The sequence below is a fragment of the Carcharodon carcharias genome, chromosome 1 (genome assembly GCF_017639515.1).
Source record: "Carcharodon carcharias isolate sCarCar2 chromosome 1, sCarCar2.pri, whole genome shotgun sequence".
In the NCBI taxonomy this organism is placed as follows: domain Eukaryota; kingdom Metazoa; phylum Chordata; class Chondrichthyes; order Lamniformes; family Lamnidae; genus Carcharodon; species Carcharodon carcharias.
This window is the reverse complement of record NC_054467.1, coordinates 168305597-168319272: the sequence shown is the minus strand read 5'-3', so window position 1 is coordinate 168319272 and position 13676 is coordinate 168305597. Positions and strand designations below refer to the sequence as shown.

Genomic DNA, 13676 nt, shown 5'->3' with positions numbered 1-13676 from the left:
ACAAGCCCAACCTACTCAACCTTTCCTCATAAAAAAATCCCTCCATACCCGTGATCAACCTGGTGAACCTTCTCTGGACTGCCTCCAATGCCAGTATATCTTTCCTTACATAAGGGGAGCAAAACGGTTCACAGTTTTCTAGGTGTGGTCTAACTAGTGCCTAGTATAGTTTTAGCAAGGCTTCCCTATTTTTATTCTCCCTTTGAAATAAAGGCCAACTTTCCATTTTCCTTCCCTATTACCTGCTGAGCTTGTATGTTAGTTTTTTGTGATTCATGCACGAAGACCTCAAATCCCTCTGTGTTGCAGCTTTCTGCAGTCTTTCTCCATTTAAATAATATTAAGGTCTTCTATTCTTCCTGCCAAAGTGCATAATCTCACATTTTCCCACATTATATTCCATCTGCCAAGTTTTTTGCCCACTCACTTAGCCTGTCTGTATCCCTCTGTAGACACTTTGTGTCATCCTCACTGCTTGACTTCCCGCCTATTTTTGTGTCATCCACAAACTTGGCAATAGTATATTCACTTCCCTTATCCAAGTCATTAATATTATATTGTAAATAATTGTGGCCTCAGAACTGATCCCTGTGGCACTCCACTAGTTACAGGTTGCCATCCTGAAAATGCCCACCTTATCCCAACTCTCTGTCTTCTATTAGTTAGCCAATCCTCTAGCCATGCTAATATACTACCCTCAACACCATGGGATCTTATCTAATTAAGTAGCCTTATATGAGGTACCATATTGAACACCTTTTGGAAATCCAAATATATTACATGTACTGGTATACTCATGTACTGTTAACCTAAATTAGATGTTACTGTAATACAAGCGCAAAATATTTGGATGCTGGAAATTTGAAATAAAAACAGAAAATGCTGCATATATTCAGGTCTGTGCTGGATATACTCAGCAGTAGCAATGATGTTTTACTGCAGCTATACAGGGCCTTGTTGAGACCACACCTGGAGTAATGTGTGCAGTTTTGGTCTCCTTACCTAAGAAAGGGTATATTTGCCGTAGAGGGAATGCAGCAAAGATTCACCAGATTGATTCCTGGGATGGTAGGATTGTCATATGGGGAGAAATTGGGTGGCCTAGGCCTGTATTCACTGGAGTTTAGAAGAATGAGAGGGGATCTCATTGAAACATATAAAATTCTGACAGGGTTGGATTGATTGGATGCAGAGATGATGTTTCCCCTGGCTGTGGGAGTCCAGAGCAAGGGGTCACAGTCTGAGGATACGGGGTAAGCCATTTAGGACCGAAACGAGGAGAAATGTCTTCACTCAGAAGGTGGTGAATTAGTGGAATTCTCTACCACAGGGGGCTGGGAGGCCAAGTCACTGAGTATATTTAAGAAGGAAATAGGTTTCTAGTCACTAAAGGCGTCAGGGGATATGGGGAATGAGTGGGAATATGGCGTTGAGATACAGGATCAGCCATGATCATATTGAATGGTGGAGCAGATTCAAAGGGCTGAATGACCTACTCCTGCTCCTATTTTCTATGTTTCTATGCCTAGCACTATAGGTGCAGAGAAACAGAGTTAACGGCCTAGATCTTCTGGTCAGTATCGATGCTGCACGCATTGACGTTGCCCACAGCGATTCCAGTGACCCAGCCTTCTTGCGATTTTTCAGCTGGGACTTCCAATCCCAGCTGGTGGGTCAATGCAGCCCATCGAAAGTTTTGGCACATGTGCACCAGGACTTCCGCGGGGTCCGGACTCGCATCTCCCAACATGAGTCCAGATTTTGACATCACAGGTGCTGTCGGATTTGGTCCATCGTTTGACACCAATTCTCTTTCAAAGTTGCTTCCTCAAGCCGCGCCCGCTGATTACGCTCCCATATAAGCCCCGCCCTCGGGCCATCATAAACCAATGAGGTAGAGGCCACGCCCCTTTTGTTCTCCCTGCTCCTGTCAATCACTCCGAGGGTAAAGGTTAGAGGTTATAATGTTATCACAATATGGCGGCGACGACCAAGAAGCGAGAGCTGTCGCCAGGAGAAAGCGGGTCGGAGTCAGCGGACGATGAGTGGGTGGGACCGCTGCCCTCGCAGGCTGTGCACGCAAAGAAAAGAAAAGGTAGCTGGGCCCGTCTGATTGCCGGCGCGGGGAGGAGCCGACACATAAGCCATATTAGAGTGAGGAATTCTCCCTGAATACAGCTGTGCCGATCATCAGCATGTACAACCTCAACCTTATAATTACTCTAGGAAAATCGACCAAGTGTTTGGCCAACGATGCCCCTTAAACAAAGATATATTTATAAAACTTCTTTTACGATCTGAGGATGTCCCAAACCGCTCTACAGCCTATGGGTGTAGTCACTATTGTAATGAGAAATGTGGCAGCTGGAAATTTGCACAGCTCCCACAAAGAAGATGTTGATAATGAGCAGATAACTTGCTTTAGTGATTTTGCTTGGGGGATAAATGTTGGGCGGGGCACCAGGAATAAATAGTTTGTACCTCTTCAAAAACCTGAGAGGACATATGGGGCCTTAGTTTAACATCTCACCAGAAAGATAGCACCATACAATGCATTGCTCCCTCTGCGCTACACTGGAATGCAGCTGAGATTTTGTGCTGTTGTGGGGCTTGAACCTACATTTTTCTGACTTTGAGACACTGAGGCATAGCTCCACCATCACTAAGGCCACCTGTTTCCACCCTGAATATTGCCTGCCTCTGTTCATTTGCTGGAACTCTCGTCCATGCCCTTTTTAGCTCTATGTTTCACTGTTCCAACACACTGCTGACTGGCCTCTCAAATTCTACTTTCCATTAACTTAAGGTCATCCAATACTCTGCCCGTGTTCTTACATGCTTGATGTCCTGTTCACCTATTGCCCCTGTGATTTTTGACCCTAGATTGACTCCTAGTCAAACAAAGCCTCAATTTTAAAATTCTCATCCTTGTCTTCCAATCTTTCCACAGCCTTTCTCCTCCCTGTCTTCTAGCCACACAACTCTCCAAGATACTTGCACTGCTCTAATTCTTGCATCTTGTGCATTCCCGATTTGAATTACTTCACCACTGAAGGCTGTCTCTTCAGCCACCTAAGCTCTGTAATTTCCTCCCTAAACTTTCCCACCTTTAGCCCTCTTTTTTTTTCCTTTTTGGATACTCCTTAAAACCTACCTCTTTGATCAAATGCTTGCCAACTGTTTTAATATTGCCTTGTGTGGCTCAGTGTCTAATTTTGCTTTCTAATGTTCCTGTGAAGTGCATTGGTTATTTTATTTTATTAAAAGTGCTGTATAAATATAAGTTGTTATTGAGCCATGGCAGATACTTAAATGGGAAGAGAAGGATGGAGAGGTTTAGGTTGATAATCCTGCAGCTTGGTCTCTAGATGGGTAAAGGCACAATTGCCAATGATAGAGCAACAACAACACTACTACAGCACAGAAAACAGGCCATTTGGCCCTTCTAGTCTGTGCTGAAATATTATTCCTCTAGTCCCATTGACCTGCACCTAGTCCATAACCCTCCAGACCTCTCCCATCCATGTATCTGTCTAATTTATTCTTAAAACTTAAGATTGAGCCCGCATTTACCACGTCAGATGGTAGCTTGTTCCACACTCTCACCACTCTCTGAGTGAAGATGTTCCCCCCAGTGTTCCCTCTAAACCTTTCCCCTTTCACCCTAAAGCCACGTCCTCTCGTGTTTATTTCTCCTAATCTAAGTGGAAAAAGCCTACTCGCATTTACTCTGTCTATACCCCTCATAATTTTGTAAACTTCTGTCATATCTCCCCTCATTCTTCTACGCTCCAAGGAATAAATTCCTAACCTGTTTAATCTTTCCCTGTAACTCAACTCCTTAAGACCTGGCAACATCCTAGTAAATCTTCTCTGCACTCTCTCAATCTTACTGATATCCTTCCTGTAGTTAGGCAACCAGAACTGCACACAATACTCCAAAGTTGGCCTCACCAATGTCTTATACAACCTCACCATAACATCCCAAATCCTATACTCAATACTTTGATTTATAAAGGCCAGTATGCCAAAAGCTTTCTTTACAACCTTGTCTACCTGTGACGCCACTTTCAGAGAACTATGTATCTGAACTCCCAGATCCCTTTGTTCCTCCGCACTCCTCAGTGCCCTACCATTTACTGTGTATGTCCTACCTTGGTTTGACCTTCCAAAATGTAACACCTCACACTTTTCTGCATTAAATTCCCATCTGCCATTTTCTGGCCCATTTTTCCAGTTGGTCCAGATCTCTCTGCAAGCTTTGAAAGCCTTCCTCACTGTCCATAATGCCTCCAATCTTAGTGTCATCAGCAAACTTGCTGATCCAATTCACCACATTATCATCCAAATCATTGTTATAGACAACAAACAACAATGGTCCCAGCACAGATCCCTGAGGCACACCACTAGTCACAGACCTTCAGTCTGAGAAGCAATCATCCACTACTACTCTCTGTCTTCTCCCACACAGCCAATTTCGAATCCAGTTTACAATCTCTCCATAGATACCAAGTGTCTGAACCTTCTGAACTAACCTCCCATGTGGGACCTTGTCAAAGGCCTTACTAAAGTCCATGTAGACAACATCCACAGCCTTTCCTTCATCTACTTTCTTGGTAACCTCCTCGAAAAACTCTACAAGGTTCGTTAAACACGACCTACCATGCACAAAGCCATGCTGACTATCCTTAATCCGCCCTTGGCTGTCCAAATAATTATATATCTGATCTCTCAGAACACCTTCCAATAATTTACCTACTACTGACGTCAGGCTCACTGGCCTGTAATTACCTGGTTTACTTTTGGAGCCTTTTTTAAACAATGGAACAACATGAGCTACCCTCCAATCCTCCGGCACCTCACCCGTGGCTAAGGACATTTTAAATATTTCTGCCAGGGCCCCTGCAATTTCTACACTAGTCTCCCTCAAGGTCCGAGGGAATATCATGTCAGGCCCGGGGGATTTATCTACCTTTTTTCGCTGTAAGGCAGCAAGCAGCTCCTCCTCTTTAATCTCTATATGTTCCATGAAACTACTGCTTGTTTCCCTACCCTCTTCCCCCCTTCAACCCAACCCCTTCCCTCTCCCCTTCCTTATACACTATGCCAGTTTCCTGAGTAAATACTGATGCAAAAAAACTGTTTAAGATCTCCCCCATCTCATGAGGCCCCACACATAGACGACCACTCTGATCTTCAAGGGGACCAATTGTGTCCCTTACTATCCTTTTACTCTTAATATACTTGTAGAAACCCTTCGGGTTTACCTTCACATTATCTACCAAAACAACCTCATGTCTTCTTTTTGCCTTCCTGATTTCCTTTTTTAGTATTTTCTTACACTTTCTATACTCTACAATGACCTCATTTGCTTCTTTTGCCCAAACCTGCTATACACCTCTCTCTTCTTAACCAGATCGCCAATATCCCTTAAAAACCAAAGGGCGTTCAAGTGAGCGAGTGGCCAGGCCATGATGACAAACATAAAATTCTCTTACTTAAGGGACTGGAAGCTAATGCAGGCCAGAAAGGACAGGAGTGTGAATACAGCAATGGAGTTGGTAAGCTGTAGCTTATGGTGACTGGGACGCAGACCAGAACAACATTAGAATAGTTGAGCCTGGAGATGGCAAAGGCAAGAATAAGAGTTTCAGTGCCAGATTGGCAGACACGGGGTGGAAGTGTCTGTTATGAAGCTGAAACTAAGTATTTTTTTGTGATTGGTAAATGTGTTCACAAACTCGCCAGGATGCTGAGTAAGGATGCAAATGTTTGGTTCAGCATCAGATGGTGGCCAGGGTTATGAAGTCGGTTTTTAAATTAATCTTTCCTAGGATGTGGATGTCACTGGCAAGGCCAGCATATGTTGCCCCCCCACTAACTGCCCTTGAATTGAGTGGCTTGTGAGGTCATTCCTGTGGGCTTGGAGTCACATGTAGGTCAGACCAGGTAAGGATGGCAGATTTTCTTCCCTAAAGGACATTAGTGAACCAGATGGTTTTTACGACAATTGACGATAGTTTTGTGGTAACCAAATATTCTGCCTTTGTTCACAAAGGGTATAATGATGAACCAGCAAGGTGCTTTAGGCAGACCTAGAAGTGAAATAAGTCCAAAGCTATAATTTCTTTAATGTGGATCAAACTCCACCAGCACTTTGCAGATGGGTATAAGGAAAATGGTTATCAAGCCAGGAAGGGAGATATTAGGAAGGCTGACTGAAAACTTAGTCGAAGAGATTGGTTTTGAGGAATAACTGGCTACAGTTAGCACTGCAGAACTTTGGGAACGCATTGCTATTGAGGACCTAGCTGGGATAGAATTGAAGAAATAGATTTTGGATGTAGAATATGAAGTGTAGTGCATTAAAAAAATGTGCAGCATGGTTATGGTTATGAATGTGAGGTTTTATAACAGGATTATGTTTTCACAAAATCACATTAAGACGGTCTCTTCAAAGTAAAAAGGGGTAGTGAAGTGAGCCAAGTGATCTGTTCCAAATTCTGCCCGACACAAGCTTGGTTACAGTGGGGACAGGAAGGCCTAGGGTGAGACTGGGAGCACAGTGTAAAATGTCCACACCCGAACACACCTGGAAACAAAGGCAAAAACAGCTGGGCTGACTGTGGATAGACTTTCAGTCTCTGAGACAGAAAGAGAGAGGGAAGTCTCACATAGAGACAAAGGACTGCAGCTAGTGTGATCAGGAGATGAGTGTGCTTTTCTATCAACTACCAGGCAAAATTTGAGAGGGAAGACGGTCTCTGGTTGAAGAGACACATGTTGTGACAATGTAAGGAATCTGAAAGATTTGTCCTGGTGTGGCCAGGGGTGTGTGCAGCTTGGGGAAGAATCGCTGGAGTGACCGTTACTGCTGGTATTTGGTTCTGTACTTCTCTGGAAACTGAGAGAATTGCTTTTTGATTGTCACTTGGCAAAATGGGGGAGAAAGGAACCCATTGGAAGCTAGGAGTGATGTTGGACTGGTTCTTGTTAAAACTTTTTCTGCAGAGCGCGGGACATAAAGTATAACTGTGGCGTGGGGTTTTCTATCATGTTAAAAGTCAAAGGTGGGGGTTTTGTCTTTTTTGTAGTTTAGTGTTTTAGTTACCTAATAGTAATTGTTTAGTTGATGTTGCTTTTAGTTGGTTTGTTGCACTAAAAGTCTTAAAACTTGAAATCTTGTGCAATTCTTTTAAGTTGGTCACTGGGAATTCAAATCTCTTGTTTAAAGTTGAATTAAACAGCATGTTCTATTTTTATTTACTCTTGTTTAAAGTTATTGGTCTCTACCAAGATTGTAACATCTTTCTAAAATTGGAAATACATTTGCTTTGTTTCTTTGCAGTTCTTGACTTTGAACATGTGTATCTCGACAACCTGCCGAGTGCTTCAATGTATGAGCGTAGCTACATGCACAGAGATATTATAACGCACATGGTGTGTACACGGTAAGACCTCCTCTCGTTTTTTTTAAACTGGAACAAACTAAAATTTATATGGAATTCAAGTGATTTGATGTTTATTACTGTCCTATTTATTTATTTTGAACATTGTCTTGGTGTGGGATTATGTTAGTTATTTACTAATTTTGACAATAAACAAGTAATTCTGCAGACAAATTTACTGTTTTGTACCAAAGTGTTTTTTTGAGTAATCATTGAAATTTCATTCTTGTAATGTTTCTTTGTTTTGATTGCTTCCCTTGTATCTCTTTGCTATTGACCCATAAATTGAAGATTTCCCTCTTTCCACTTGCTTGCTGTCTCATGGACCCAAGGTCTCTCTTTTAAGGCCTTTTCCAGGCCATGCTCTTGCTTCTCTCATCCTCCCAGTCAGTAATGCTTCCTTTCATCAGACCCTTTTTCAGCATTCTACGTTTACTATTTTATCTCACTCGACACTTTCTCAGCCTACCACCTCTTGTTGCTGTATCAAACCCATCTCCCCCGTCGCCCTCCTTTCTTCTGTAAGCTCCAACCTGGAACCTCATCTTGTTGCACACTGAAGTTTCACTCACCCTTCGCTGATCCATATTGGTTCCCATTCCTCCAGCACATTAAATTTAAAGTCATCATAGCCTTCAAATCCTTCTAATTAATGCCTTGTCCTGCTCTGTCTCTAACTTCCTTCAGTCTTTTATCTCAGCCTGGACCTTTATGTTTTGTTAAAACTACACTTCTTGCAGACCTTGTAACTTAATGTTATAGAGCTTTCAACCACTTTGGCCCTTCATGGCAATCCCCCGCAATCCTCAATTCCTTTTAAAATCTTCCGAAAACCAAGATTTAGGTCATTTCACCGAATCTGGCATCCTTTCTCTTATTTCTGTGTTTCCTTCTTTTTCTCTTTCTCTCTTTGCTTCCTGCCACCAATTCCCTCCCCTGCCAACCACCATTCCCACTCCATGTGAAGCTGCTTGGGTTGCTTTTTGTGCTAGAAGTAGAGTATATGTGCAAATTGTGTAGAATACACCAGAGATTATTTTCGGTGTCTTTTTTCCCTTCAGCAAAGCATTGTCTGATAAAGGATTAAAAAATAATCAAGTCACAGATATGGTAAATTTCCTATTATTGTACAATTCCAAGCAGTTATAACCACAATTACTTAAGTGCACGCTTTGTTTGTGTGCCATTGAAAGTAATTATTTCTGACCCTGATGCAAATTGTTCCAAGTTGAAAATTCAAAGCAAAGGCGGTAGAGGCTTTGGAACTAAAGATGTATAGATAAAGTTGTAATTATTGTTGTAATTAACTTGTAACTTTTGATTATTGTTCATTGGACATTGATATTTTTCTCTTACAGTTAAATTGCTGAAAGTTTTCCCCTTCTATAAGTACAGTACTACAATGAGGTAAATTCTCCAAAGTTCGTGCTTATTAACCTATTACTGTCTCATTTGTAAATGAACAGGACAGATTTCGTAATAACAGCCAGTCAGGATGGACATGTCAAATTCTGGAAGAAGAAGTATGATGAAGGGATAGAGTTTGTTAAGCACTTTCGCAGTCATTTAGGTAAAATGCTCGGGTATTCTAAGTTGTATACATGTGTTTTACAATTTAAAATGAACATCAAAGCAAATTATAACATTTTCTTTGTGTAGTCACACTTGTTGAGAATAAACTGCAGGAAATGAATGGCACTTCGATGTTGAGATTTGTCTCTCGATGCTAACAAAAGGTTGAAAACACCTAAAGTGCCAACTTCTATCTGCTGTGGCCTGGCTGATAGGTTGAACTCCAGATGCACAATTCTTGGTAAAGAAAACCCCATTTAGAGCGTTTTTGTTTGGCGAAGCTTTAAAAATAGGAAACTTTCCCAAATAGCGCTGCTGGCCACAACCTCAATTTTCAATCTAGCGCATTTGATAAGTTATTTCTGCTCGTGCGTTAAGAAACATGCCAAAATTTAGTTACAGTTTCAATGCCTTCAGCTTTCACAACCACCTGAATTTTAGTAAAATGCTCTAACGTGCATGGTGAGCTGCCGGTTGCCCACGCTGTTGATATCTCTGTACTTCAGTAGCTGATGGGGCCACACAGCTTTCTCCCTGTATTTGCTGGCCCTCCAGCAGGCTTTGATCACTGGATGACATCCCACTCGCTCAGCAAGTCACTCCCTCCAGGTTATCAACCCAGTGCACAACCATGCTCTCAAATTGCTGCAGGCCACTTGAGTGCTCAAAGTGGATGTGGGTGGTGGTGGTGGTGGTGAGGAGTGGCCAGGAGCTGGTCAGACCCACCCGGTCCAGATACTCAGGGAAGCTGCTCAGGTCCAGGCCGGTGTTCACCATCGGGTCCCCATGCAAACCCTGCAGCAGCCTGGTTGTTAGCCTGGTTACCTGTCTCAAAAACGCTCCCAGATACAGACTGTCCGCGAGCTTCTGCCACCGGAGCTACTCCTGCTTCTGTAAGAAGATTTGTGAGAGCCTCCTTTGTTCTGTGTTGCCATTCAGATTTTTTTTACCCGATAGTGCTTGATGTGACCTGTGCAGTTGCAATGAGCAGGGAAGATGGCAGTAGGCAGCGCTGGGCCTGTAGCAGGCACACAAACCAAATTTTTGCTTGTTTTCTTATGGTAAAATTATTTTTGTTTAGTGTACTTTTAATTTAGCACGTCATTTTTTGGGAACACATTAGGGGAGCTAAACGAAAAATATCTATTTGGTGCAATTATAAATGGATCTTCTGAAGATTTCCCATTTCTGTTTTGGGAGCTAAGGTAAAAGGATGTTAGTACTCCTTATTATACACTTGTCTTGAAGAAATTTCATTTGTTGCTATCAACATTTTAGGAATTTCATGCTACAAATCTGGACTGAGGCCATCTTAACTAAAACAATAAAGATAACATTTCACTACTTGGTGTATTCTATAGGCTGCCAACTTGTGGGAAAGATATAGAAGAACAAATTTGCAAGAAAATTACAGAGAAGTGCAAAAACTAGCGTGGTTGTCATGGGGGAGTTTTAAGGGCAGAGTGGGTGAAGGCTTTCTGAAGTGTGTATAGGAGAATTTTCTTGGATCAGCATGTCTCTGGCCCAATGAGGAGGGAGGCATTATTGGACCTGATTCTGGGGAATAAGGTAGATCAAGTGTCAGTAGGGGAACATTTAGGAGACCTCGATCATAGCTAACCTAACCCTTATGATACTATGGAAAAGGACAAGGAGCAATCCAGGGGAGAAAGAAATTATGGAGGAGGGCCAATTTCATTGGAGTGAGAAAGGATCTAGTCCAATTAAATAGGAATCAAAGATTGGCAGGCAAAACTGTAATGATACAATGAGCTGCCTTTAATAAGGAGATAGTTTGGGCACAGTTGAGGTACATTCCCATGAGAGGGGGAAGTAGAACAAGCAAAGCCAGAGTGCCCTGGATGACAAAAGAGAGTAAGATGAATCAGAAAAAGTTTTGTCGTTAAGTTGATAATACAATTGAGAACCAAGCTGAATATACAAAACCCAAATAGAAAGTGAAAAACAAAATAAAAGAAGCAAAGAGAAAGTATGAGAATAAATTGGCAGCTAATATTAAAGGAAATCCAAAAGTTTTCTATCGGAATATCAATATAAAAGAGAGTTAAAAGGAAGATTGGGGCTGATTAGGGACCAAAAAGTGGTTTACTCATGGGACAGAAGGTATAGCCATATAAATGAGTACTTTGCATCTCTCTTTACCAAGGAAGAACAGGCTGCCAAAGTCATGGTGAAAGGGGGTGCAGTTGAGTCATTGCATGTGCTTAAAATTGACAAAAAGATATTCGAAAGGCTAGCTGTACTTGGATCTCCTGATTGTTGTAGAGAACAGTATCTATCCCCCAAGCACACTGTCCCCTATCATCAGTTTTCCCATCCACCCTGCTGTGCTTGTTCTCATCACAGGTGTCTTGGTAACCATTGGTCAAAAGTCCTCTATAGGCATATACAGGGTAAGGGTAATAAAAGGAGGATGGGGCTGATTAGAGACCAAAAAGGGGATTTATGCATTGGAGGCAGTGGACATGGCTAAGGTACTAAATGAATACTTTGCATTTGTCTTTGCCAAGGGGAATATGCTGTCAAAGTCATAGAAAGGCTGGCAATACTTAAGTTTGATAAGTCACCAGGACAGGATGAGACGCATCCAATGATACTGAGTGAAGTAAGGGTAGAAATTGCAGAGGCACTGGGCATAATCTTCCAACCCCCCCCCTTAGATACAGTGGTGGTGCCAGACGACTGGAGAATTACAAATAATACGCGCTTGTTCAAAAACACAATGTAAAAGTAAACCCAGCAATTACAGATCAGTCAGTTTAACCTTGGTGGTGGGAAAGCTTTAGAAACGATAATCCGGGCCGAAATTGACAGTCACTTGGACAAATGTGGATTGGTTAAGGAAGTCTAGCATGGAATTGTTAAGGACAAAGAGTATTTAACTAACTTGCTTGAGTTTTTTGATGAGGTGACAGAGAGATTGATGAGCATAATGCGGTTAATGTGGTGTACATGGACTTCCAAAAATTTTTTGATGAAGTATCATATAACAGGCTTGTCAGCAAAATTTAAGCTCATGGAATTTAAGGGATAGTGGCAGCATGGATACAAAGTTGGCTGAGTGATAGGAAAGTGGAGGAAGGTACATAGTGGATTTCTCAGAGGTTGGTAACTGGACCACTGTTGTTTTTGGTCTGTATTAATGACCTAGACTTGGGTGCCCAGGGCACAATTTCAAAATTTGTGGATGACACAAAAATTGGAAGAATTGCCAACTGTGAGGAGGAGAGTGATAGATTTCAAGTGCATGAAGACAGGAATGAGTGGTTATGTGGCTAACAAAATCTAATGCAGGGAAGTGTGAAGTGATACAGCAACAGCTAAATTTGTTGCACTGTGGTTGGCTCTGCTGCACAGGGGAGGAGTAAAAAGTGTGGGAATGCAATAGTTATAGGGGATTCAGTTGTAAAGGGAATAGATAGGCGTTTCTGTGGCCGCAAACAAGGCTCCAGGATGGTATGTTGCCTCTCTGGTGCTAGGGTCAAGGATGTCTCAGAGCAGCTAGAGGACATTCTGAGGGGGGAGAGTGAACAGCCAGTGGTCGTGGTACACATTGGTACAAATGACATAGGTTTAAAAAAAGGGTTGAGGTCCTAAAAGCAGAATATACGGAGTTAAGAAGTAAGTTGAAAAGTAGGATTACTACCAGTGTCAGTCAGAGTAGAAATAGCAGGATATATCGGATGAATACGGGACTGAAGAAATGGTGTGAAGGGAAGGGTTTCAGATTCCTGGGACATTGGGACCAGTTCTGGGGGAGATGGGACCAGTACAAACTGGTCAGGACCGGGACTGATGTCCTAGGGGGATCATTTGCTAGAGTGGTTGGGGAGGGTTTAAACTAAAATGGCAGGGGGATGGGAACCTATGCAAGGAGCCAGGGGAAGGGGAATCAAAGACAAGAACAAAAGACAGAAAGGGGAATAAGAAAAGTGATAGGCAGAGAAATCAAGGGCAAGAATCAAACAGGGTCTCAGTGAAAAATAGTGGGAACGGGACAAGTAATGTTAAAAAGACAAGCCTTAAGACTTTGTGCCTTAACGCGAGGAACATTCGCAATAAAGTGGATGAATTAACCACGCAAATAGATGCAAACAGGTATGATATAGTCGCGATTACGGAGACATGGCTGCAGGGTGACCAGGGATGGGAACTGAACATCCAGGCGTATTCAGTATTTAGGAAGGACAGACAAAAAGGAAAAGGTGGTGGAGTTGCATTGCTGGCTAAAGAGGAAATTAGCACAATAGTGAGGAAAGATATTAGCTCCGACGATGTGGAATCTGTATGGGTAGAGCTGAGAAACACTAAGGGGCAAAAAACGTTAGTAGGGGTTGTATATAGACCCCCAAACTTGAGTGGTGATGTTGGGAATGACATTAAACAGGAAATTAGAGACGCATGTAATAAAGGAACATCTGTAATTGTGGGTGACTTTAATATGCATATAGATTGGGCAAATCAAATTAGTAACAATACCATAGAGGAGGAATTCCTTGAGTGTATACGGGATGTTTTTCTGGACCAATACATTGAGGAACCAATGAGAGAACAGGCCATCCTCCACTGGGTATTGTGTAATGAGAAAGGAATCATTGGCAATCTAATTGTGCGAGGCCCCTTGGGGATGAGCGA

General features: G+C 42.3%; 1 protein-coding gene across 5 annotated transcripts in view; it reads left to right on the top strand.

Moving 5' to 3' along the window:
* The first annotated feature begins 1951 nt into the window (after nucleotides 1-1951).
* ppwd1 (peptidylprolyl isomerase domain and WD repeat containing 1) overlaps nucleotides 1952-13676 on the top strand; it is a 41459-nt gene continuing 29734 nt past the window's right edge. For all 5 annotated transcript variants that reach the window (XR_005944296.1, XR_005944295.1, XR_005944293.1 and 2 more), the window contains exons 1-3: nucleotides 1952-2095; nucleotides 7349-7451; nucleotides 8915-9018. Coding sequence is in view for 2 of the 5 variants with exons in the window: in XM_041198348.1 (XP_041054282.1) it covers nucleotides 1978-2095; nucleotides 7349-7451; nucleotides 8915-9018 (325 nt within the window). In the remaining 3 variants the exon portion in view is untranslated. The remainder of the gene's footprint in view (nucleotides 2096-7348; nucleotides 7452-8914; nucleotides 9019-13676) is intronic.